We start from the raw sequence: 22,729 nt of genomic DNA on the forward strand, positions 1-22,729 counted from the left end.
AATAAGAGTGCAAAATGTTAATTACGTTTTTCATTATAATATAGACTGTAATATAAAGTTAACTTGTGAAAATTAAACACGTATAGATAACCGATTTTGCATACATTGGAATATTATCAATATAAATCGTGCAGGAGATCGCACACATCGAATCTTTCCACTTCTGCCGGGAGAAGAGGAATTTCGGAGCGCTTTAAAATTTCCCGCCACTCTGTAGACCATATGATTGCGAACCACGTGACCCACTGTGTCAGAAATGGCGACGAAGAGTGACAGGAAGCGTAGGACGACCGAGAAACCGGCATACGAGGGCACTGCTTTGTATCATTGGGCTATAAACATTCTGGGTAATGATACTCGCTTTTCGCGCGTAAAGAAATCACTTTTTTTACGCTCGAGCTTTCTGCTCGAGTGATCTACCAGCGGCAGAATCGATGATTCGTTTAACGGTGAAATAACCTTTGCTCCGACAATAGGTCTCGGTTTCGGTTATTTGCATCGGTGGCATGTATCCACGCTCTTCGAAAATGACCGGCACTTTTCCCATTTGTCGGAGATCGAGCGAGAAATGTCCTTTAGGACTGAGATGGTATGATAGTTCATTTTAGATGACTTGTACATTGATTGATTGGTTGATTGTTGATAGCCTTGACGTCCGCATCTTTCTCTTCTCTCCGCAGGGAATGTACTATTCCTATTATAAAACTATCGCCGAGTCCAAAGATTTTTTCGATGGAATGGAAAGGATCAGTCGTGACAATCTGTCAGAGTATGGCAGTGTCATTGATGCTACTAAAAAATATAATCTTCTACCTGAGGTAACTATGAGTTCTTATAAACTACCGTTTGTTTTGACGTAATTGTTCGATACATAAGAAATTTAATAATTATCCATTATTATTGCATTCGCAATTATTGTAGATTGTAGCAGGCTTCCTTTACCACGTTGTCAAAAATCTTGGCATTGTATCCGAGGAACAATGTTGGCAGGTAAGACTTGCAGAATCCTGCTTTTACGAAGCGGATGAAACTTTTGGGATAATCGCCGATGGCTTTTAGATAGAGAGAGGAGACGGATTGTCACCTGTAACCAGCTGCGAAGGCCTGGGTGTACCTGTGTATTTCTACTTAGAGATAGTTTGGGCTTCCACACTGTTCACAGCAGCGATACTTTTTTATTATGCAACGTACTTGAGCAATTCCATTTACGGCGGGCTCGTGACGATCCTGTTCTTCTTCTTCAATCACAACGAGTGCACTCGCGTGCAGTGGACGCCGCCGTTGCGGGAGAGCTTCGCGTATCCCATGCTACTCTTTCAAATGTACAGTGTCACCATGGCCATCAGAAAGTACTCGAAGCAGAATCCGGATAAAGAGCCAGCTTCGCTGAGAAACCGAACCAGACAAGGATTGTTTATGGTAAAATATAAATTATTTATCATACGCTATTATCGGCAACTCGTTACATTCAATTTTTCCTTTACCAGGACATATTTGGCTCGACAATCTGCAGCCTGTGCACTTGGCAATTCTCGCATTTCGTTTTCACCACGCAAATTATAGCGATCCTCATACTGAAATGGCTGAGGATCATCCCGTACGACTTCTATAAGAACTTCTCCATGGCGCACGCCCTAGCAATCGTGGCGGCGAGTAAAATAACAAACGGCAATCTCATAATCTGCTCGCTCTACATGTGTCTCATAATTAGCAGCAACGTGACCAGTTTTATAATAAGGCTGTCGCGATCGCGGAACGTCAAACGAGAGATTATTCTCGAGATTGCCATCACCGTCATGCTCACGAAATGGATCAAGTCCTACGTCATGTATTCCCTAGACGACGCCCATGTGTTCAACATATTGAAGTCTAAATTGACCGACTACCGGGACTTTCACACTCTGCTTTACACGTGCTCGCCGGAGTTTGACTTTCTGCAATACAAGACCTACGAGGCAATCGTTAAGACTTTACTGCTGCCAACGGCAATACTAGCTGGAGTACTCGTATTGTACTACTGGTACAGAAGCTTTCGAACAAATGATTATCCGCTTTGCGTAGAAGCTGACGTGGCGTATAACGGTCTGCAGACCGGCGCCTTTATCATCATGGCCGTTTTTATTATGAGACTCAAGCTGTTCATGACGCCGCACCTCTGCATAGTAGCCGGCGCTGTGTGCAGCAAACGATACCTCGAGAAGATTGGTTTGAAAGGTGAACTCATGCGACTCGCCGTGGTCGTTCTCCTGCTGGGCGGTATGTCGTACCACGGCGTCAGCCGGTTCCAAGAGGAACGCGGGTTTATAGGTGATTATATTATTAAATCGATCGACTTGTTGCAGCGCCTGAGATACTAATCGCATCTACCTCTACAGGAGAGTACAGCAACATCGAGCAAGAAGAGTTGTTTGAATGGATAAAGAGCAACACGCCGAAACACGCTGTATTTGCGGGGAAGATGTCCTTAATGGCGAACCTAATGTTGTCCACTAGAAGACCGATAGTGAATAATCCTTACTACGAAAGCAAGGAGATGAGGTATCTCAATCGACAATTTATATATATATATATAAAATATAATAAAAATATAATATAAATATAAAAATTTATGTATATATATATTTGTAAAATCATTTATGGCACGACAGGGACAGGACCATGAGGGTTTACGAAATCTTCAGTCGAAAGGACGCTGCCTCTGTATATACCTCCCTAAGAAACATGAAAGTTAGTTATGTCATATTAGAGGAACCGCTGTGCCTTGGATTCGCAAACCTGTAAGTATGAGAGAAATATATAAGCGCGCAATCGGCGCATTTACGTAACGTTAAACTTCATTTCTTCCAGGCCACGAGGATGTCAAATGATCGATTTGTGGGACGTGGCCGATAATGGAACGGCGAAAGCCGCGAACAAACCACCTCTGTGTCCTCTTCTGTTCAAAGGGAACGCATACCCGTTCAGAAGAGCGTTCATTAATAACAATTTCGTCGTGTTGCAGCTAGACTATTCGCATTACGTCGAGTTTAAACCAAAGACTTCCATACCATTGCATCAATTCTAAAGTTCATTTCCGAGGAAGCGAAGGAGAATCCCCGACACGGGATACCTTGTGAGACTGCAGAAGCTTATTTTTCTTAAAAAAACGGAAGAAGTATTATCTATATGAAGAAATATTGGTGAAACTGCATGAAAGCTTACACCTCGCGGATCTTTCTCATTTTGACAGATAATCGAAGCTGACCTAGCTCCCTAATCTGCGATAATTATCTTAATATTATTTGTGATTTATTATGATATATCTCGGAAATTACGACCGCCATATAATTGTTAAGTAAAAATTACTTCGAACTTCGTCCTTCATAATATATATGTCAAAATGAGAAAATGATCCGCGAGGCGTAACCTTTTCTGCAGTTTTACCGAAATATTTATATACATATATTTTTAATACGGAGATTCGCGCGAACAAGTTAAAAGTTAACACCGCGAGCTCTCGAAAGTTTATTGACCATAGACTTACATGCGATCTGTGAAGAGGCATTAAGATATTTTAAGGCGCACAATGTTCCTACTTCTTATTATGCCATACATTTTACAATACGATACCAAACCTATTATTTGGTTTAAAAAGAACCTCACAAAAGCATTTTATTCAGCTATAGGAATCGTTTAAAATGCAGCTAATGTCGCGCAACTGTCGGAAAAAAAAATATATATACATTTGTGTATGAAATATATACACAAATATTCTGGTCTGTTGAATTTCTCAATAATAAAAGCTATATATAAGTTATTTGATCGATTAGCAACAATACATAGGGAAAAATAATGCCTCGTTTCACAAAGTGATGTGTACACTTGTGATAATTTTCCTATACTTAATACTGTCGCGCATTTATCAATACGTCCGACCTTTGGTGACGTAAGTAACTTCGGACGTGCGAGTATTGTACTCAACGACACATTGTGTTCATCCATCTTGCTATCACAAATATATAAAACATCTGTGCCAATCACTATCTCAACCACTATCCGCTTAGATTTGTACGAATGCGAAACTTATTTCGCATTTAAATAAGTTCCCCATACTCGAGTAACGAATACTCTGCGACACACGTATTAGACAATAATTATCCGCTTTCTGACGTCGATTACGTTTATCAAATCGCACAGTTCTCGATTATACTGCGATCTAAATGTTATAATTTTAATAAAGAGATTATAAATACATCGACAAGGTGTGAAGAAATTATTTATTCTGCATAAAATGCGAAGCTATCATTCCTTTGAAAACTACCAGAGGTAATTTCCGGTCGGCCCCGATTTTCAAGTAAATTGCAGACAAAGGAATACGTGCACGGTAAAAAAATCTACGTTTTCGGATACCTCTGGCGAGCGAGCCGAAGAAATTCCAAACGAGATGCCCGGAAGAAAGATCAAACCGCGCCAGCGGCGAGGATAGCTCCGTTATAACGCACCAGCGTAGCATAGCACCTTCACTCCGTGGTTGTAACAAAGTATAGTCGTCGAGAGGCAGCCTTTGGTATACTACGTTGTGCCGCTGACCCAAATGAATCCTGGCCGCCACTCAGTCCCGCTCCGGACTTCTTCGCGGCAATAGTGGTCGCTCGAGCGCGCTCTCCGCCGCGTTTGAACTCAATTCTTTCTCTAAATTGTTTTCTTTTTTTTATACATTATACATAACACAACGAGCGGAATGCATGAACGGCAAAAACTATTTTTGCAAGTATCGTGACGCTGTCTCGTACTAAAGTCTCCATTGTCCAGGCCGTACCATATTTCGTTACAAAGTGATCACCGACAAAAGAAAACGCAGTGTCAATTGTTAATCTAGTTTCGATTAATCGGCGGTTCTCTTTTAAACTCGACTTCCTGAGCTCGATGGTTTGTGCTTCGAATGGTCCGTCTTGATCGCAGTGCGGTCCTTGCCGATCGATTGGAGCTTGGGCCATAATATAAATCGACGAAAACAAATTCCTCGTGACTGGTGTGTATCGTGCGTGCCACCTCGCTCATCCGTGAGTGAAGGCACTTTGGCGTTTTACGGGCACAGCTGCCGCTCGTCAAATTCCCAGGCACGGGAAAAACTACGCAGGCTACTCGCTCTGAAAATACACGCGTCGTGGAACTGTGGGCCGGGAAGGTGGAAGAACATTTCGTGCATAATGTAAGAGGGGGTCACCGATATCGCAGGTCACCAAGGGAGGCAGGAGGTGCATCCCCCGGGACATCATCCTAGCGATGCGACATTCCACGCTGGTTCCGCACGGTCATTGACAACGAACCAGTGAGTATCGAAACGGCAGCAAGCATTAGAGCGATAGGGAAAGTATACGAACACGAGGGTGCTTATTATAACTCGCGCCGACCTGTGAAATTAAAATCCTTCGATTCTGTGCGTTCGAGTTATGCAAACGCGCATTACGCAGATTACCGTGTTATCGCGCATTCCGCATTTTTGCATTTCCATGCAATCAAATCGCGCTTCGTCGCCAAGATATAAGTGATTCCTCGCTTCCTGCTTTTCTTCCGATTGCCAACTCGCCGGCGTAACGCCGTCAAGGACGTGTCTTCCTCGCGTCCTTGCGTCGGATTATGGACGGTGCATTAATTCGCTCAATGAGCATAACAATGTAAATGCTGCAGTCCCCAATCAGATACACCGGCGAGGACCGCTGCGCCGCTCGCAAGTACCGCAATTTCACGGTAATATCCGTTCCACCTCCGTGCAATATTATGTCGACGATTGTCGCGCTACCGGAGTTTGAATATGTAGCGCACATGCGCGTCTCTGCGCCGCGCCGCCGCGGCGGAGGTGTAATTTTGCGAGCACGTAATCCGCATTTGCATCGGAATTCCGACTCGCGCGCGCGCGCGTAGAGACTCGTTCTTGTTGCACAACGTGCGCGTACACTCGGGGCTCGTATAATATAATTCGCGTCTCACGGATTAGCAGGAGTTCGTTAAACAAGGAATATTTAATGGCCCGCGTTATTACGGCGGCGTCAACGATGAACGAGCGCGCGTAATCGGCCGGCGAACAAAACAGGGGAGTAACTGTACGAAACGAGGCGGGAAAATGAGGGAGTAGCTTTGCATGCTACCCGATCCCGTTCCCCCGCGGGTTGTAAATCGGATCGTAACGCTATATCGAGCAATCGCCAGCGAGGAATCTTCGCGATCTGCGCGAAACCTGTTCCTCTCTGACCTCGAAACCCGCGCGAAACACTTGACCCGGGTCGGGTTTAGGAATTTGGCACGCGTCGGGAATTTTAGAAACGCCTCTTTCGTCATACGTCGTTATTTAGCAAAAGAAGCGCGCTAGAGATGTACACAAATATAAATAAAGTCCAAATATGACGAAAGATTCGTTTCGTGTCTCGCTTTCTTTTATCTGCGCGATTATTGCTTAATTTAGGAATTATTACTCAATTCCTTCACGAATTTTGAACCGTTCTTCTTTGAAAAAAGGTTTTAGAGTTTCGGTATTTGAGTTTTGAGTTTTATCCTCTACTAGCATCCCCCGTCCCGGCTTCGCCCGCGATATTTATGTGTAGAATTAAATAAAAACACATTTTACACCTTCTCACCCGTTAGGGGTGGAATTTCGGAAAACCCTCCCTTAGTGAGCACCTACCTGATAGTAGGAATATACCCTTAAAATTTCAAGTCGATAGGTGCAGTGGTTCGGGCTGCACGTTGATGAGTCAGTGAGTGGTATTTGGCTTATATACAGGGTGTTTCCTCTAACTGTAGCACTTAGAATATCTCTGCTTCCTTTGATGATATGAAAAAAGTCAAAGGACGAAAATTGTTCGATTCAAAGAGACTAGTACTCTGGTAAGAACATTATTTTTTTTAATGTGACCTTTCACAAGATATCAAGGTCATGAACATTTTTTTAAATGAGATGGTATATTTTCCTTAACGAAATGATGTAGCTTGTAAAAAAACAAATTCAACCATACAGAATATGTTGACCTTCAAATGACTTTGAGCCACAAAAATCACGTTTAGGAAAAGAAACTCTATTTATTGTATGTATAACTACAAAGATATACCTTTATTACAGATGTTCGAAATGATCACCGTTTACTTCCATACACTTTCGAATTCGATGAATAAACGATTGTTTTACGTTTGTGAGAGATTCCGGAGTAATTGCGGTGCACGCACGCTGAATTCTTTCTCGCATATCTTCAGGTGTTGTCGGAATACCGCGATAAACTTCATTTTTTAGGTGTCCCCAAAGAAAAAAATCAAGAGGCGTAAGATCTGGTGATCGAGCCGGCCAAGAAATTCTTCCACCACGTCCAATCCAGCGATCAGGAAATGATTCGTTGAGTATGTTCCGTGCAAATGAAGTTTATCGCGATATTCCGACTTTTTTCATATCATCAAAGGAAGCAGAGATATTCTAAGTGCTACAGTTAGAGGAAACACCCTGTATATATATATAGATAAATAAATAATTTGTATGGCAGCGGAAAATGAGTACGTAGTTATGTTGAGGCGTTTCAAAAACATTTTTTAATTTCGATGTAGCGAATGTACGCGCCTAATCGTGGCGAGTGGAGCGACAGATCGACGGTGTCGGTTACTTTCTCAAAGTACGCCCGTATTCGTAACCTACTTCGAGCGGCAATGCAGTAACCGGGTGCAAACAGCAGACCATGCCAAGACTCGAATTAGAGAGATCTAATTCGCCGGTACTCTCGGCCACAGTAGTCTTTATGCTTCTGCTACGTTCCACACCTTCTCCATTCGTATCCTGCGAGAAAAGATGAGACTGACGAGAGTTCATTCTGCAAAATTAGGTCCCGTTTGTGATTTTTATTGATGAAAAAGCTAACTTGGGAATATTGCAGCCTTAAAACAAAAGAACATTTACAATGTACTTGAATAATTAAACGAAATCTCGATACAAAAAGTAATTTTGGGAACAATGTTAAAAATGATTTTGTCCATCCGTAAAAAGATCTTTAAGATTTCACCAAACCGGGTGAATCTCCATGCTGGAAAACAAAGTGAATATAAAGGTTTTAAAAAGCAAAGAAGAAAGAAAAGAAAGAAAACCTTTTGCATCAGAAGGGAAATCTAATCTCTCTGACATCGCAGAAGGGGTTCCCTCCCATCAAGTGCCTTCTAATTTACCTGTTTTCGTTACCTGGCCCGAAGAATGGTCCCAAGCGCTTTATCGGACAGCCATGAAATGTAATCCCAAGGTGGAGGTCGTCAGACACTCACCGGCATTCTTTCGGAAACACGCTCCGCGCGAGAGAAAAAGGAGAACAAACGGAGAGAAAAAGAGAGAAAAGATCACGCGATATGCGAGCGAGCTGGAGAAAGGAAGAGGTGCCAGTAGATGGACGGTTTATCGTAAAAGTTTCACATGACCGAGTTAGAGTAGACCTAGGTCTACTCGGGGACAATATGACACGAGAGATCATTTTCACGTGGGCGCTGCGTCGCAGCAGCAGCAGCTTGCGCTAATTGGCCGAAGGTCATAATCATGAACGTAATTCCGCCATTCGTCCGTATACGTTTTCGCGTAGCACGTGAACGTGAACGATCAGCAGCGACCATTCGTGCGCGCTCGTGCCATTGCATGCGTTCAAATCACAGCGTTCACCGGCGGCGTTTTCTTCCGCGTCGAACACGCTCGAACATGCTCGTGTGGCGGGCATCGTAGATGACTTCCGAACGCTGATATTTCAGGCATACGTTCCTCGAGAAATCTCGACCCGACTTTTCCCCGAGTGAAAATGTCGAGTGAAACGTCCGCTCGATTTGAGATACTTAAAAGTGCACATGTACCTCCTGGGGGGTGAACTTTAAATGCGCAGTTGCGTAACGAAGTAGTACGCGCACTACTGGATGGAGCAACGCAAGATTGCTGCAGCCAGCCACGCGCAGCAACCACCAGCAGCGATGTGTATTAAGTGAAAAGCTATCTCCCGCTTGTCTACACGCCTCGGCTATTTGGCCAATGGATTTCTAAACTTGCCAGACTTTCGTCGATTTCATTCCCTACTTACAGTCACCGCGGCGCGAGAAGCTCGGATAAATGATACTCGGATAAAAAATAACCGCGATTTATCCGTAACCGCGATCGCCTCGTTGACATGGTGTCCCATATCCACGCAGCGCATCTAACCGCAGATGTTACGGTATTATTATTCCTTTTTCTTCAGATTTGAAAGAGCCTAGAACGTGTTAATTCTATTATAATAATATTATATGCTATCTGTATATCGATAAGAATAAGAAAATGTTACTCGACGTTCCAGAGGAAAGCTGTTTAACGAATCGTTAAATAGTTTTTATCAGTGTTTTCAATTTAAATAAAATAACGTAGCATTGAATAACAAGTATATTTACAAAAATACTCATTTCAATATAATTCTAATATGTAGGTATATGCAAGTTGTTCTATATGACTCTTGTAAAATCAACTCTCTACAAATTTCACTTCTGTACAAACAAGACGTTTATAGTTGGAAAGAGTCTTCGCGGTTGACCCGTGGCACAGGTATAATAACAATGAACGAAACAATGATACGTGCGTAAAATGATAATGAAGTCTGTTCTCCTTCAAGGCACCAATACCGAGCCGAAGAAACGGGATCCAAGTTACACTGTCGCGCTCGGAGTTGAATGCACGGTGAAAACGCGGGTCAATAGTTAGCGTGTGCCGCAGCCGTTTTCAACCGCGTCCGCAACAGTGGATCCTGGACCGCGCAGAACTCTGCGCATCTTCCCGGGGATCATTCTTCTCTGCGGCGATGTTATCGGCAAAACTGGTCCGGCGCCCGGCTCCGCCGAAACAAGGTCGGGCACCGGTCCATCGGATAACAGCATCCCCCTTCGAGGATCCGCGTTCACCTCCGCTTTTCTGGCCTTGATCGCTTCTACGCCTCACGGCATTCCAGCCTAATCGAGGGAGATACACCTCTCCCTGATAAGTCGCTGCTTCAGGAACTGTACTGGGCTATACAGAATACACTCCGACGACGGACGCACCTTGGTGCGTGCATCCATTCCAAACTGCGTGAAATACGCTTTGCTGGAACAACATAAATTTATGATCGTATGGCAGACTTGTACCTCATTGTCTCGCATTCAAATGGATTGTAGTTCTCCCGTCAAGAGAATAGAATGGCAAAAATTGGTAGAGCGTTACGAACACGCCTACGAAGTCATGTGCAAACTGCAGGGGGATATACGATAATTTGCCAGAAAGCTGAGAAATTTTTAATTGCACCTCGATCTCGAATGCATCATAGTGAGAGTGCTTCGACGTGTTGAAAACCCGTTATTACTTCAACTTGATTGATCTTATTTGTTGTCCATTATAATAAATTACACAGAGTATTTTATTGTATATATAAAATTATATGACTTAAACACATCTATTTCTACATAACTCGTATAAAATCAACGAGACGTTTAAAGTTTGAAAGGATCTTTGCGGTTGTCGCGTAACACAAAGGAGGTATTTTAATAGCGACACTATCGCGGAGACCGATTTCCTACTAATGCACCGGACATGTCGACTCGTTTACGGAGGAATTTCAGTCTGTGGGATAACGGGTACAACGGGCAAATCGCGTAAACCAGGCTCGGCTCGCGTTTCTAATTTTACCGTATGTTTGAAGAGCGAATAATCGGGTCGGCTTTTATAGCAATGGGTCGTAAAGCGCGATGGCGAGAGATCCTCTCCACACGATTCTGCCTTCTTTCGCGAAGCTCATTGCACGCGAAACTCCGACACGAACTTTCCTCTCGTATAACCCAGATCCACCCGTGCAAAAGCACGGGAACAAACGACAACGAGCCGATTACACGAGCCGAGCATAATAGCGAGGCGAGATCGTCGGGCCAGTTTTCTTGCGGATGACATTGTTATCACCCGCGAGAAAATTAACCCGGTTTCTTCTGCTCGCGCAACCGGTTTCGTATTAGTCACGATAGGCATCATCGCAGCAATGATGATGGTATCGGCATAATATTAATGATAATTTATTCCAAGTCGATAAATAGAACTGTCCTTTTCTGAATGCAACATTCGTTCTCCATTTGAAAACGACCATGAATTTCTACGAATTAAGCTGTCAAGGATGATCGGACAAACTAAGCGACAAATTCTGATTTTCCGTTTAAATTTGCATGGCATTTAGCATTTTTATTTGAGGATCAAAGGATCTAGTACTCAAGTATCTTTCAATAAATTCGTACGCCCCATATACGCACATGTAACCGCAATGGCCAGAATTTTTAGAGAGATTAGAACAGGAAACATTCATATCAAGCTTAAACGAGATCGAGAAGATTACGTAACAGCGCAAACGATTATCACCGCCTGGAAACTACTTGCCGTGCTCGTTGCGGTTGAAATTCAAGCAGTGAAATATACATTTTTCCATAATATCTCGGATCATTTTCAGCGGCCATTAACGCAGCTGTCGGGCTTTATCCAATTTATGGTAGGAAAACTGACTCGTGAGAATTAGCTGCGTACTTATCGGACAGGCGATGGAAAATTTACGGATCAGCCGAGCGAAATGCGAACATTCATACATGTACGTTCGCACGTGAAAGTGCACACACCGCACACTTGCAAAAAGGAAGAGAAGGCACGCGACTTGCAGGCATTCGGAAATACGCACGCGAAGAGATAAAAGATACATATTATATTTGCCATTCCTCGAGCATTAAATTCGATGGATTTTCGATAAGGCCTCGCGTGAAAGTATAATAACTCATTATTCCCCGCGTTTGCGGATGGGAAATAGGCGGCATTTCTCGTATTCCCTCTATATATAGACATAAAACCGTAAAATAAAAAGCCGAGAAGTTTTTATCGTGACAGCCGCAACGCAGCACATATAATAAGCGCAGCACGATCGGTTCTTATTTCGATATGTATAATATATCGATATTTATTTCGATATCCAATCACACAAGAGATACTTTTCTCGCGACATTCGTAAAACGAAATCTTGCGGTGTTAAAAAAATGTCGACGTAACGGCTCGCGATCGTTCGAGAGGCACTGGCCACGAAGAAACGAGCGTGCCTGTCATTACGCGAAAACGCGTCTTCCTCTTCCTGCGTCCGTGTCTCGCGCGTAACTCTGGGAAAAGGTCCGGCGACGACGACGATGCACGACCGGGCCATTCCTCGTGATCCCGACGGAAGGGAAATTCTCTGCCGGGTGCGGACACGAGTCGACTCGAACTCGATAAATTAGACCGCGATGCCAGCATTGGCGCGGAATAGAAAGTTGCCTCGGCGCTGTGAGAAGCAAGAGGGATGGAGAACGTACCGAGTCCTTGTGCAAGGGAGACAGAATGGGGTAGAATGGAGCAGGATTTATTTTATCTCGGGATAACAACCTTTCGGGCACACATTAAGAGAGATTTTTTCTTTTATTTTATTCACAAAGATGCAAAGGATCTCGCATACACGGAAGGAACGGGTCTCCTTCGCTTGTTAGAAATTACAATGAATTGCAACGTAATGAATTGTAAATGACGATTATTTTTCTCTCGTTCGGCAGCCGAACAATCGCGTTTCATTTTCAAGATCGCGATTCTGCATAAAGAAATGCCCGGAAAAAACGGCAAGGAGAAAATGAGAGAGCCGCAGAGGAATGAAGATGGGGAAAGGAGATACGTCGTGTGAAAACGTCGCGTCCCCACCCCGCCACCCTCCTGCGACACTTGTCTGTACGTTGCATTTCCTCCATCGTGTTAATAACTCCCGGTGTTGCGACTACCGTTGATTAACAATAATCCGCCGCTCTTCCTCGTGCGCGGATATAATTCGACACGGCGCAGCAAATTGCTCTGCGGGCTTTCATCGAGATTAGGATATCACCACTCTCACTGGGAAACGGACCTACCTCATTCCACGATGACGAGGACGACCGCGGGAGAAATTCCGCGCTGATTGTTTCACCTTCGTGCGATACGCACTGTGAAAATGTCGATACCTTATGTAAATATTAAATGACGCTACCAGAAACGCAAAGAAACTTAACAGCATGTTGTGCAATTCATTATTCCGCGCTAGATAATGAAGCGCGCACACAATAGGGATTATTTGTTTAATTATTAATGTAATTAACACGATTATCGTGTGTAGTTAGTTATTGATTGGATAACTTGGCTAAAGTGAGACGGCTCCCGTTCTTCTTTTTCCGTAGAGATGCGAGGCGAAGTGGGCGAATGGCTGGCCACGTGCGTAGGTTCACCGATATGTATCCTGCTGCTGTCGTGGTCGCTGTTGATCTATCAAAACCAATCGTCGTCCGCGAAGAGGAAGATCGACGTGCTGACAGTCGCGATCCTCTTCCAGAGCCTCGCGCATCAATTAGGACTGCTGCTCTATGCGATTCTCACCTTGATCCGTCCAGCGAATCACTTTGGAGGTAATTATGATCATGACTCTTATCAATTTCAGTGCGAGAGTCAAAATAACATTTTAATAATAATTTTCGTCAAAGTAACAAGAACGTACGCTACCAAGTAACAGCGTGATTATGTAAAACTGTACTCCGGAAAATGCGAATACACAATCGCACTCATCGACGTTACGGTACCCCGCCTTGCGAGATTGTTCGCCTGTCCGGTGTAGAAGCGCCAACAGGATCCCAACAATCGCGTCATGTAAATTAATTAAACGGGACAGATTTGCTCGAACGCCTGCGGAAGATCGCGCCGCATAATTTTAAACGACCGTTAAACGACGTCCTCCCTGTCGCAGAGCTGTGCTCGACGCTGGTATGGCTGCTCAACTCGTCGAGCGTTCTCCAGGAGCTGACGCTGACGTCGATTGCGGTATTCGCGGCGATCAGCAGCCGCGAGGACACCGTCAATCTCACAAAGAGCCACCTCAAGTACCATCTGGTCAGCCTGAGCGTCATTAGCGCCTGCATCGGCGTCACCGGCGTCCTCAACTTCGAGCCGGAAGTCTGCGTCTTCCTGGCCCACGAGATCTCCCATAAATACGGGATCTTCGTCAACTCGCTGAGGAGCCTGCTGATGCTCACGTCACTCTTCGGCGTGCTGGTCGCGCTCTTCAAGAACCTGTGTCGTCCTCGAACTTCCGAGTTGCTCAAGTCGGTCTCGGATCTGTCCGAGGCGAGCTCGAAGAATTCCTCGGGAGCGTTCGAGTGTCATCCACCGCATTGGGATCCCTCCAGCGGATCGTATACTAGCGGCTCGACCAACAGCAGAGCCTGCCTGAGGAAGAAGAGGGTGCAAGTGGACGAGGCTAGCGGCAAGTCCACCGTCTACAGCATCCTCTTCGTCTGCTACATCTTCGAGCATCTACCCATCTTGGTAATTATTTAATTAATTGTTTTAACATTTTCATTAATAATTTAATTGTTCTTTTTTTATTTTATATTGTTCTTACCATTGTTATCTAGTAGATACATCGTCGTTACAATTTATTCGTGAACTTATTACATATTTTTATTGTTATTACTTGTTGTTACCTCGTACGAGACACCTTTCAGTGGGCAATATGTTGTACAATATAAAACCGGTTTTCATGCTATTGGATCGGCAATGAATTAAATATAGCTAAAATAATTGCCTGCTATTAAATACAACGCGGTTTTGCACACGCCATTAATTCAGTACCGCCACAAAAACGGAATAGTCGGCCATTATACAGGGCGTGCCAAATTCGTCGTTCTCATCATCGACAATTGGTTGACCAATTTATACCTAATAATTTATACCTGCTCACGCTTACGAGCTGCGTATGAGCAAAGATAGTTGTTGTTTTTCCTGCGAGTCGGAAGGTTAACTCGATAAAACAGGAAACGGAAAATCACTTCGATCGTTAGCGTAACCTTATTACGACCGGTATCGCAGGTCCGCACAGGCTGCGATTTCTAGTTTATGTAAAATCATTAACGCCGGGCGCCCTCGGTGCTTTTTTCCATGCGGCTGGCTTAAACATTATATTACTTTCGAATCATGGCTCCAACGAACCGACGACGTTAATTGTCGGTTCGCGGTCGAGATCTATTCAGGAGAGCATGGAAAAAGCGAGAATCATTAAATACTCCATCACGCCTAGACCAAACTTCTTTTCGGTCGACGCCATGCTACTTTTTGCGCCAGCAGCGTCTCGACCGTAAGTGGGAATATTTCGCAATATCCTCGAAATTGCGCGCACCAAGCGGACCGTAACAATGTTACATAGTTAAAAGCGGTCGACGCGATTTATGGTACGCCCCCGATTATGCTTCTCGACGCGGCAAAAACTAGAGGATACTCCACGAGGTTGTTTTAAGCAGCCTCGCTACATCGGTCATTAACATTTATTAAGTCTCAGGCTCTCTGGGTCAGAGTTCTCGTTAGTCACCGCAGACGCAACGCCGCGAATCTGAATTTTGAAATCCTCTATGAAAAATCATGGAAATAAAAGTTCGCTCTTTTCGATAAAACAGAGCCAAGGTAACAGAATATTGCGATGAAAAAAAAAAAACAAAAAAAAAACAGAATATTGCCGGTCGCGTTTATTACACGATATATCGTATTGCGGAAGTAAAAACGACCGGATTTTGCGGGTGTCAAATTTTTTATTCACTGTGAGAGGAATCGTCTCCAATTATTAGTCATGCCCCTGAAAGTATCATCGTATCTCAGATCCGACGCGGTGGACGAGCGAATTGTTCGGTCGCCGTCACAGCAATTACATCAGGACAATTACATCACAGCCAAGAGAGGATTTTCGTGCGAGCGAACGCGAGCCGGACGCGAGCGAGCTCATTGAAGCGCGCTCATCATCCGGAAACGAGACGGCGGACCGCTCGCTCGTAAATTCCGCTCCTCGAGAAAGTGGTCGCGAGGAACAAAGGGGATCGTGACGCGGGGATGGAAAAAGGGTCGGCACGTACATGCACGGGCGGACGTGAAGCGAGATTCGAAAGCGCGATCCTAATTCGGCCGCGGCGACCTTAATCGGCGGGCCAAATTAAGAATTCGCGGCCGCCCCGCAAAACTCATCCCACGGAGAAACCTCCGTGACCCTCTTCTCATAAATATTAATGATCGCGGTTGTTACATGAGCGACGCACGTTGTTTATCCCGCCCAGAAGCGACGCGCGGCCAATTAAGTTATCGCTGGCTGAGCGATTCGCGCGGAGAATCGCGGAACGAACGAGCGCACGCGATCTCGGACTCTTTATCGATGGGACACCGAGTATATTATCTCCCGTCGCCAGTAAACGTCTCGTATTAACGAGCATTACTGTATGAGTCATCGTTTCCTTAATTCGCCGCGGTACCTTAGACAATTATGAAACAGACTGCACGAGGCTCGCGCATATTAGCTCGTTGGGAAATAATTATCGGAGCACCGTTCATCGAAATAAACGTTGTTCTCCGCTTATGGGAGCGGGCAGGCAGCGTGACGACCGTTACACTCCTGTGTGTTTTTTCACATTAACAATTAAATTACCGATGCGAGTTTTAATTCCCGATTTGCGCACAGTAGGAATCGCGATGAACACGTCAAGATCATCGGAGTCGACAAGCGCTCCCATATTTCTCTCGGGGTCGTTTCACAGATCACTCTAAGTGCAAATGATGATAACTCATACGTAATCGTCGAGGAATTTTGAGCCGATGTTTCTCGCAGATTAGGCAATTATTATCGGAGCAGCGATCGGCCTGAGACCGATCGCGCTCTTTGAACAAACGCAAGAAGCGTGTCTGCGCTGTTACATTTATATTTGCCAGCTGCTAAAGTAAACCACCAAAGCTGATTCGAAAATCAGCGTGAATTTATGTGGTTTGATTCGGCAATAGAGAAACTCTCGCAAGCCGGAAATCAAGTCGCAAACCGAGCGAGAGAATGCACGCGGAAGAAGGGAGAGTGGCATGACACACCCCCGGGTTTATTGCGGTAATCATTGCGTCAAAACTAAAACAATATGTTGATGCGCGTGTGCACGCAACAGAGAAAACAAGAGTCAAATAAAATGAAACTATATTAATTAATGAGTCTGAATAAATAAAGACGAAAATTTGAATATCAGCGAATAATGATCATGCGATAATCACGAAAGCATTTCTGCGAAAGAGATCTTTTTACGCGTGTTTCTTGGTATAAGTAAAAGGGATTAATCAAAAGGAGTGAAATATAATAGAAAATTGACGGTTGTGGCAACTAGTGCACCAACCGGAGCAAGATACGCTTGACAGAAGTAGAGAGACGGGGTCGGGAATTGCGCGTGCACTGCCTCGTGCACACCAACAGACACGCACACATATTAGAACCGCACTATTCTCTAATTAAGGTACAACTAGTTTCGATTTCATACCTCGGACCAGACCGGCCGTTATTCACGTAACCGGCGCGGCGGTTCTACCGTATGCTATACCGTTCGCGGGAAAAATGCTCAAGATGAGGCAGAAGCGCGCGCCAACTGCAAGGAAGGCTTTGCTACCAGTTAATTAACGATAATTTGATTATCCTGTCGCGATCAAGAGTTCACGTGAAGCAGCGTGTGTGCGCTAAAAGCGCGTGAAATTATTTAAGCGAACAAATGATCTCGCGAACGACGTACCTTTCTAATCACGCGGAAACGCGTTCCAATCGCCGCGTGAAGCCACGTGTTCAGTTTCCGCGCGAAAATATTCGTATTTACGTAATGACCTTTTTGAGTTTAGCGCCTGCGCAACGTCAAACTCTCTCCGCGGCATTGGATCAGCTGGATATATCGCGCTGAAGCCGAGACTCGTTGAAATTTTTATTAAAATATATCCCACCGTTACGTAAACGTGAAACTTTGAGAATTTCGATCGCGCGGCGAGATCTCGAACGCAGCGATCCAGAATTCAAGCGGCGGAACGATTACCCGCGATCGCTCGCGTATTTTTGAATATACGCCGTTGTAAAAAGCGGACGGTGCGTGCGGAGCGTACATAAAATTGCGCTCGCGCATTGAATCATCGTGTACGATGCGCGTACTTTGAAAGCGCGACCGCATACACGGCGGTTTTCACCGGCAAATACTCGCGCGGATTCGCGGTTAAAACCGAAAGTTTTCTTTTTCCCTCAATTCGATTTCACGATAGGCCCGCCCGCAGGTTTCCAAGGTCCCTTCTCACCCCGACGAGGCACGCAGTTTCCCCTTTCTCATTTTCCGCGCGTGCACGCGCGCGCCTATGTCCACCACTATCGCGTGTACGACAATTAGCCGCGTGTAATTGAGCCGATCTGAACGTTTGACGCGCGCGGCGGATGCCTCGTGGCGAAAGCTGGACCCAATTTCTGAATATAGAATCTTCTTGACATGATTTCTGGTGAAACTTATCAGCGCGAGGAAAAGCGCCCGACGCGGTCTAGAATGCGCAGATTGCGTTACGTTGTATCGAGCCTCCTAACAGATCGCGGAGATACCGTTTTCTCGAGCGTGCGCGAGACGATCGCCGCATTCGTTTAATGATAATCGCGCCCGAGCGATGAGCGTTATTAAACCGCCACGGCGTAATCGATCATAAGGATCTTACTCTACCTGATCAAATTGATGAATGTATCTATTGTACCTATAGACTTAACAAGGATCGCCTCTCACGCGAGACTACACCCTCAATTGGACGCGATTTTCCAGGTCATCTCCATCAGACCGAGCCTCCTGAGGAGCTTTTGCACGCCCCAAAACCTGGCGACCTGGCTGCCGCTGGTGAAGGACGTGCTGCTTCCGGTCTTCCTGGCCCTCTTCGACAAGATGTTCTGCCGATACGTGGCCAAGGTGTACACGAAGCAGGATCACGCGAGGCGGCTGTCGCACGGTACGTGCTCTTTTCCGCGACAGAAGCGGCTTTTGCGCGGTCTGCCGCGCGTTTCGTAACGCGGGGACACTATATGATTTCCATTCTTTCGTTAAGCAAAAACACACCGACCTGTCCGCCGTGCGTGGGAAAGTAAGACGCCCACCGTGCAACATAATCACGATACGTGGCTGCGCGCGACAACCGACAATCTTTCTCGTTAACGACGCGCCTTCGAGCGATAAGCTCCGACGACGTGCTTTCGCGTTTTGCAACGTACGCGATTATTTACACGGTTTTATCTTGCCTCCTCATATCGCACGCACCACGAGATTTTCTTTATTATTGAATTAAAATATTAATATATTGTTGATCAGCTTGTGCATGGTTGTTCCCTTTTTACAAAATCAAGCCCATCCGGAGAAGCAAATCTCAGCGCTTGCAATTAGATTTCTAAATAACCGGGAGATTTATATATTAACTTTCTCGGCGAGAAGTACGGTCATGTATAATTTATAAAATCATTGTCCTTATCATGATCGAGGAAAGCGCGCTTACTCCGCAGCGCATGAAAAAAAGTCTCCTTTTTTCAATAACGACAAAATTTCACTGTGGTTTCTCTTTCAGGCGGTATAGACGGCAAATTTCGACACTTCGAGCAGGACACCGAGTACAAGCTACAGCTGAATCTGAATCATGGGCTCAAGTTCCCCCTGACGAACGGAAGCCTCTACGGGCGGTTGCACAGCCATCAGAGCAGAGGTGAGCGATCGAGAGCGGATGTCAGCGGGATTTAACGAGGATACTGTGCTCAGCCCATAGTTCTCTCTCCCGGGGCTCATATTGTTAATTGCGACGTTTCGTGCGGGCCTCGTTAATTCACTGGCCGGGCGCATTGACGCGGCCACGTTAGAAAGTATGAGGCGAAACTGTATATCCATATTCCACCACCATTGCCTGATACACCAGGCATTACGGGTCACCGTAACGTGAAAAGTCGAATGTCCCGATATTCCCGAAAGCGGCGCTTTCACGTGCCGCGATGCCTTCCTTTCTATTTTACCCCCCGACGATCCGTTCTTCAAGTCGGCTTGGACGTTAATTAGGAAATCGTGATCGTTAAATGCTCCGCGCGAGATATACGAGCGAGTCACAATCGGCTTTCGTAATACGATCGTTTCTGTTTACTCATCGTGCTCGTTTGCAGCGAAGACCGGCACGATCACCATGGGAATCCAGCAGCACTATCCCAGGGTGCAGCCAGTGAACGAGGACGGTAACTATGCGTCCCTGCCAGCGGAGCTGTCGTCCTTCACGAGTTCGACTTTTGAGCCGCGTCAGGAGAGGATTCCCGAGACTCCGAAGAAGAGCTTGATGGAGCAGCAACAGCACAGCAGGCGACCGAGGCCGAACGAGAGTCTGCACGAGTTTGCCGGTCGCAGGAAGATCGGCAGCACCGACGTCTTTGGCCAGAACATGGAGAACCTGGTGCAGCTCGAGGACTCCATGAACAACCGGAAGTTCCAGGCCAAGAGCCTGGACGAGATCCGCGAGGAACCGTCGAGGCGACACGCCAGGAGCGTCCTTGGCCTGGAGAATCTGATCGTCGGATTGGAGAACCTGCAGGAGCAGCATTACGCTAGAAACGCTCTGCGCAGAAATCAAAGCTTCGACCACGCCAGGTACCACTTACTCGAGCCGGTTGCTCTCGTGTACCTTTTAGCGTACCTTCACTTTTACCCGTGCCATTAAGCCGCCGTCACGATACACGTATGGCGTGTATGATTGGAAAGTGAGACGCGAAGTTTTCTTATAAATTATTCAAAGCGTTTCGATGTACGTCATACACGGTGTAACCCGCATCATCCTGCCTTTTTACTTTAAATGTGCAGTTTAACGTTATGTACATTTTCACGTTGCGCTTTAATATCGCGGATTTAGATACGCGAGTGCATATTTAAACACAAATAGCAACATGTATCTAAATACAATACGTATGAATGATATTAAATATATCTCTAACATTATACACTTAAATATATAATTAAACGCATAAATCTCATGACCCTTTATCGCTTCCAGATATTACCGACCTATGTTCGACACCAGGACCTACAACTTGAAGAAGGACGATCATGCAAGGGAGAGTGCCCATCAAAACCTTCATCAGAGACAAGATAATCCGGGACACTGCGACGGATACGACAGCTCTGACGACGAAAGTTGCGATCTGGAGAACGGCGACTTTGACACGATGAGCTCCTGCAGGAGCAGAAGCAGAAGCTGCTGCTCCGTCACCACGGTCGCTAATGATGATTTCGAATATTTCCAACGTAAGGGAACCAAGGTAATTTTGCACGAGTTCGTCGGTGAATTGTCAACGATGTTGGCAATTATTACGCTCGGCATCCGGCAAATTTCAGAACAGTGAAATCAGGTTTAATTAGCTTTAATCGTATCATATATCTCTCTTTTTCCTCTAAACCTATTGGACGTGACAAGACCTGTTTGACTTTGCATCATTTTAATTTCATTGCCTGACGATCAGTATATAAAACGGTAATAAACGATCGCTGATAAAAACGGTTGAAACGGTGACCGGTTTGTCGGTGCTAGCGATAAATGGAAAGGACGCAAGGCGAGCCGAAGGCACTTTCACAAGGATGCGAGAAAATCCAAGCATCCTCGCGATAGAAAAACGCTCACCGCTGACGGAACGTTTCATCGGCCTTTCCGCGGCGTTAAAAGCGCGCACGCTTACGTAATCCCGCATCGTGAGAACGTCCTGTCTTGCAGGTGGAGTTTCTGCCCTCGAAGCGAGCCAGCGAGGTAAAGGCCAGCATGCGATCTTTCACGCCGCGTATCATAGAGAACGGCACGGGGGATCGGGAAGAGAAGAAGTACGTCAACAACAACGCGAAGCTGCTCGACACGAAGCCCAGCATACAGTCCTATCACCTGAAAAGTAAAAGGATCGGACCCGGCTACTCGATGAACGACCTGGACAAGTTGGCCGTGGACAGGAAGCTGCCGAATCTCTCGATGGACAGCCTGAAGAGCATCCTGAAGAACTCGGACGTGAGCTATCTCGACAACGGCGACATGTGCAAACACGACATCGGCGGCTCGGCGCCGGACTTCAAGAAGATCTTCGTCACCGAGTTCATATGACTTTCAGGAAAATGCGTACGTAGTGTTCACAGAGGCGGAAAATTGTACCGTTTGTTCTTGTGATACGACAACGACATATTCGTATAAATGTAGAAAATTTGCTTCTCGAGTGTCCGGAAGCGAAAGTACATTAATCAAGAGCGAAACGAGTTTCTTTGTTGCGATAAAAGAGTCCGAAAAGTAAATTAAAGTAAATTAAAGCAAAATAATCTTAATTCGTTAAGATGAAAAAAATTATCGATATGAATATTGATAGCCAGTGCCGATGCAGCATGTTTTCGAGAAGCAATCAACTATCTTTTTTTCTCATGTTTGTGCAATATGAAATTTAAAAAAAGTTTATATGTAAGAATTTTTATGTAATTGTGTAATTCCAGACTTGTTAATTGCAAGCTGCGATTGATGATTTACGATTGACGAATGTAAATGGAATTATGGGAATTATATACATTAAGTGTAGACGCTCGCGCGGCGTCGTGTGCCTGTTTCTGTAAAAATGCTGTAAAATGCTTTACAATGCGTATTTCGGATTTATTTCGGACGGGGAGTTAATTATATACAAACGTTACTTGTACATATTTTGTATATTTGTACTGCAATATTTAATACAGCGATATTATGTGCATACAATTACGCGTGACTCTACGATCATGTTCATCCGATTGTCATGGCAGTGATGTGAGCAAATTTGTATAAATTAATTGCAAATATATTTTATTTCTAGGTTTACAT

General features: G+C 45.2%; 2 protein-coding genes across 4 annotated transcripts; both read left to right on the forward strand.

Annotated features, from left to right (window-relative positions):
- Nucleotides 1–256: 256 nt before the first annotated feature.
- Nucleotides 257–4,240, forward strand: LOC105284954 (probable C-mannosyltransferase DPY19L1). Of its 2 annotated transcripts, XM_011348843.3 has the most exons (9): nt 257–347; nt 477–589; nt 681–818; nt 922–990; nt 1,060–1,419; nt 1,488–2,307; nt 2,376–2,538; nt 2,649–2,777; nt 2,848–4,240. In XM_011348843.3, exons 1-9 carry the CDS (start codon nt 257–259, stop codon nt 3,062–3,064), a joined length of 2,100 nt encoding a protein of 699 aa, XP_011347145.1. In that variant the 3' UTR covers nt 3,065–4,240. The 2 variants fall into 2 exon arrangements, with proteins under 2 accessions (XP_011347145.1, XP_026824656.1); XM_026968855.1 differs by lacking the exons at nt 257–347; nt 477–589 and having other exon boundaries at nt 740–818; nt 1,064–1,419.
- Nucleotides 4,241–4,639: 399 nt separating this feature from the next.
- LOC105284984 lies at nt 4,640–22,203 on the forward strand. 2 transcript variants are annotated; one of them, XM_011348882.2, is made up of 8 exons: nt 4,640–5,311; nt 13,234–13,458; nt 13,794–14,371; nt 18,667–18,847; nt 19,454–19,588; nt 20,034–20,508; nt 20,909–21,173; nt 21,623–22,203. In XM_011348882.2, exons 2-8 carry the CDS (start codon nt 13,236–13,238, stop codon nt 21,995–21,997), a joined length of 2,232 nt encoding a protein of 743 aa, XP_011347184.1. In that variant the 5' UTR covers nt 4,640–5,311; nt 13,234–13,235; the 3' UTR covers nt 21,998–22,203. The 2 variants fall into 2 exon arrangements, with proteins under 2 accessions (XP_011347184.1, XP_011347191.1); XM_011348889.3 differs by having other exon boundaries at nt 5,175–5,311; nt 20,909–21,159; nt 21,623–21,940.
- The last annotated feature ends 526 nt before the right edge of the window (nt 22,204–22,729 follow it).

Source organism: Ooceraea biroi, chromosome 4 (assembly GCF_003672135.1).
Source record: "Ooceraea biroi isolate clonal line C1 chromosome 4, Obir_v5.4, whole genome shotgun sequence".
Classification (NCBI taxonomy): domain Eukaryota; kingdom Metazoa; phylum Arthropoda; class Insecta; order Hymenoptera; family Formicidae; genus Ooceraea; species Ooceraea biroi.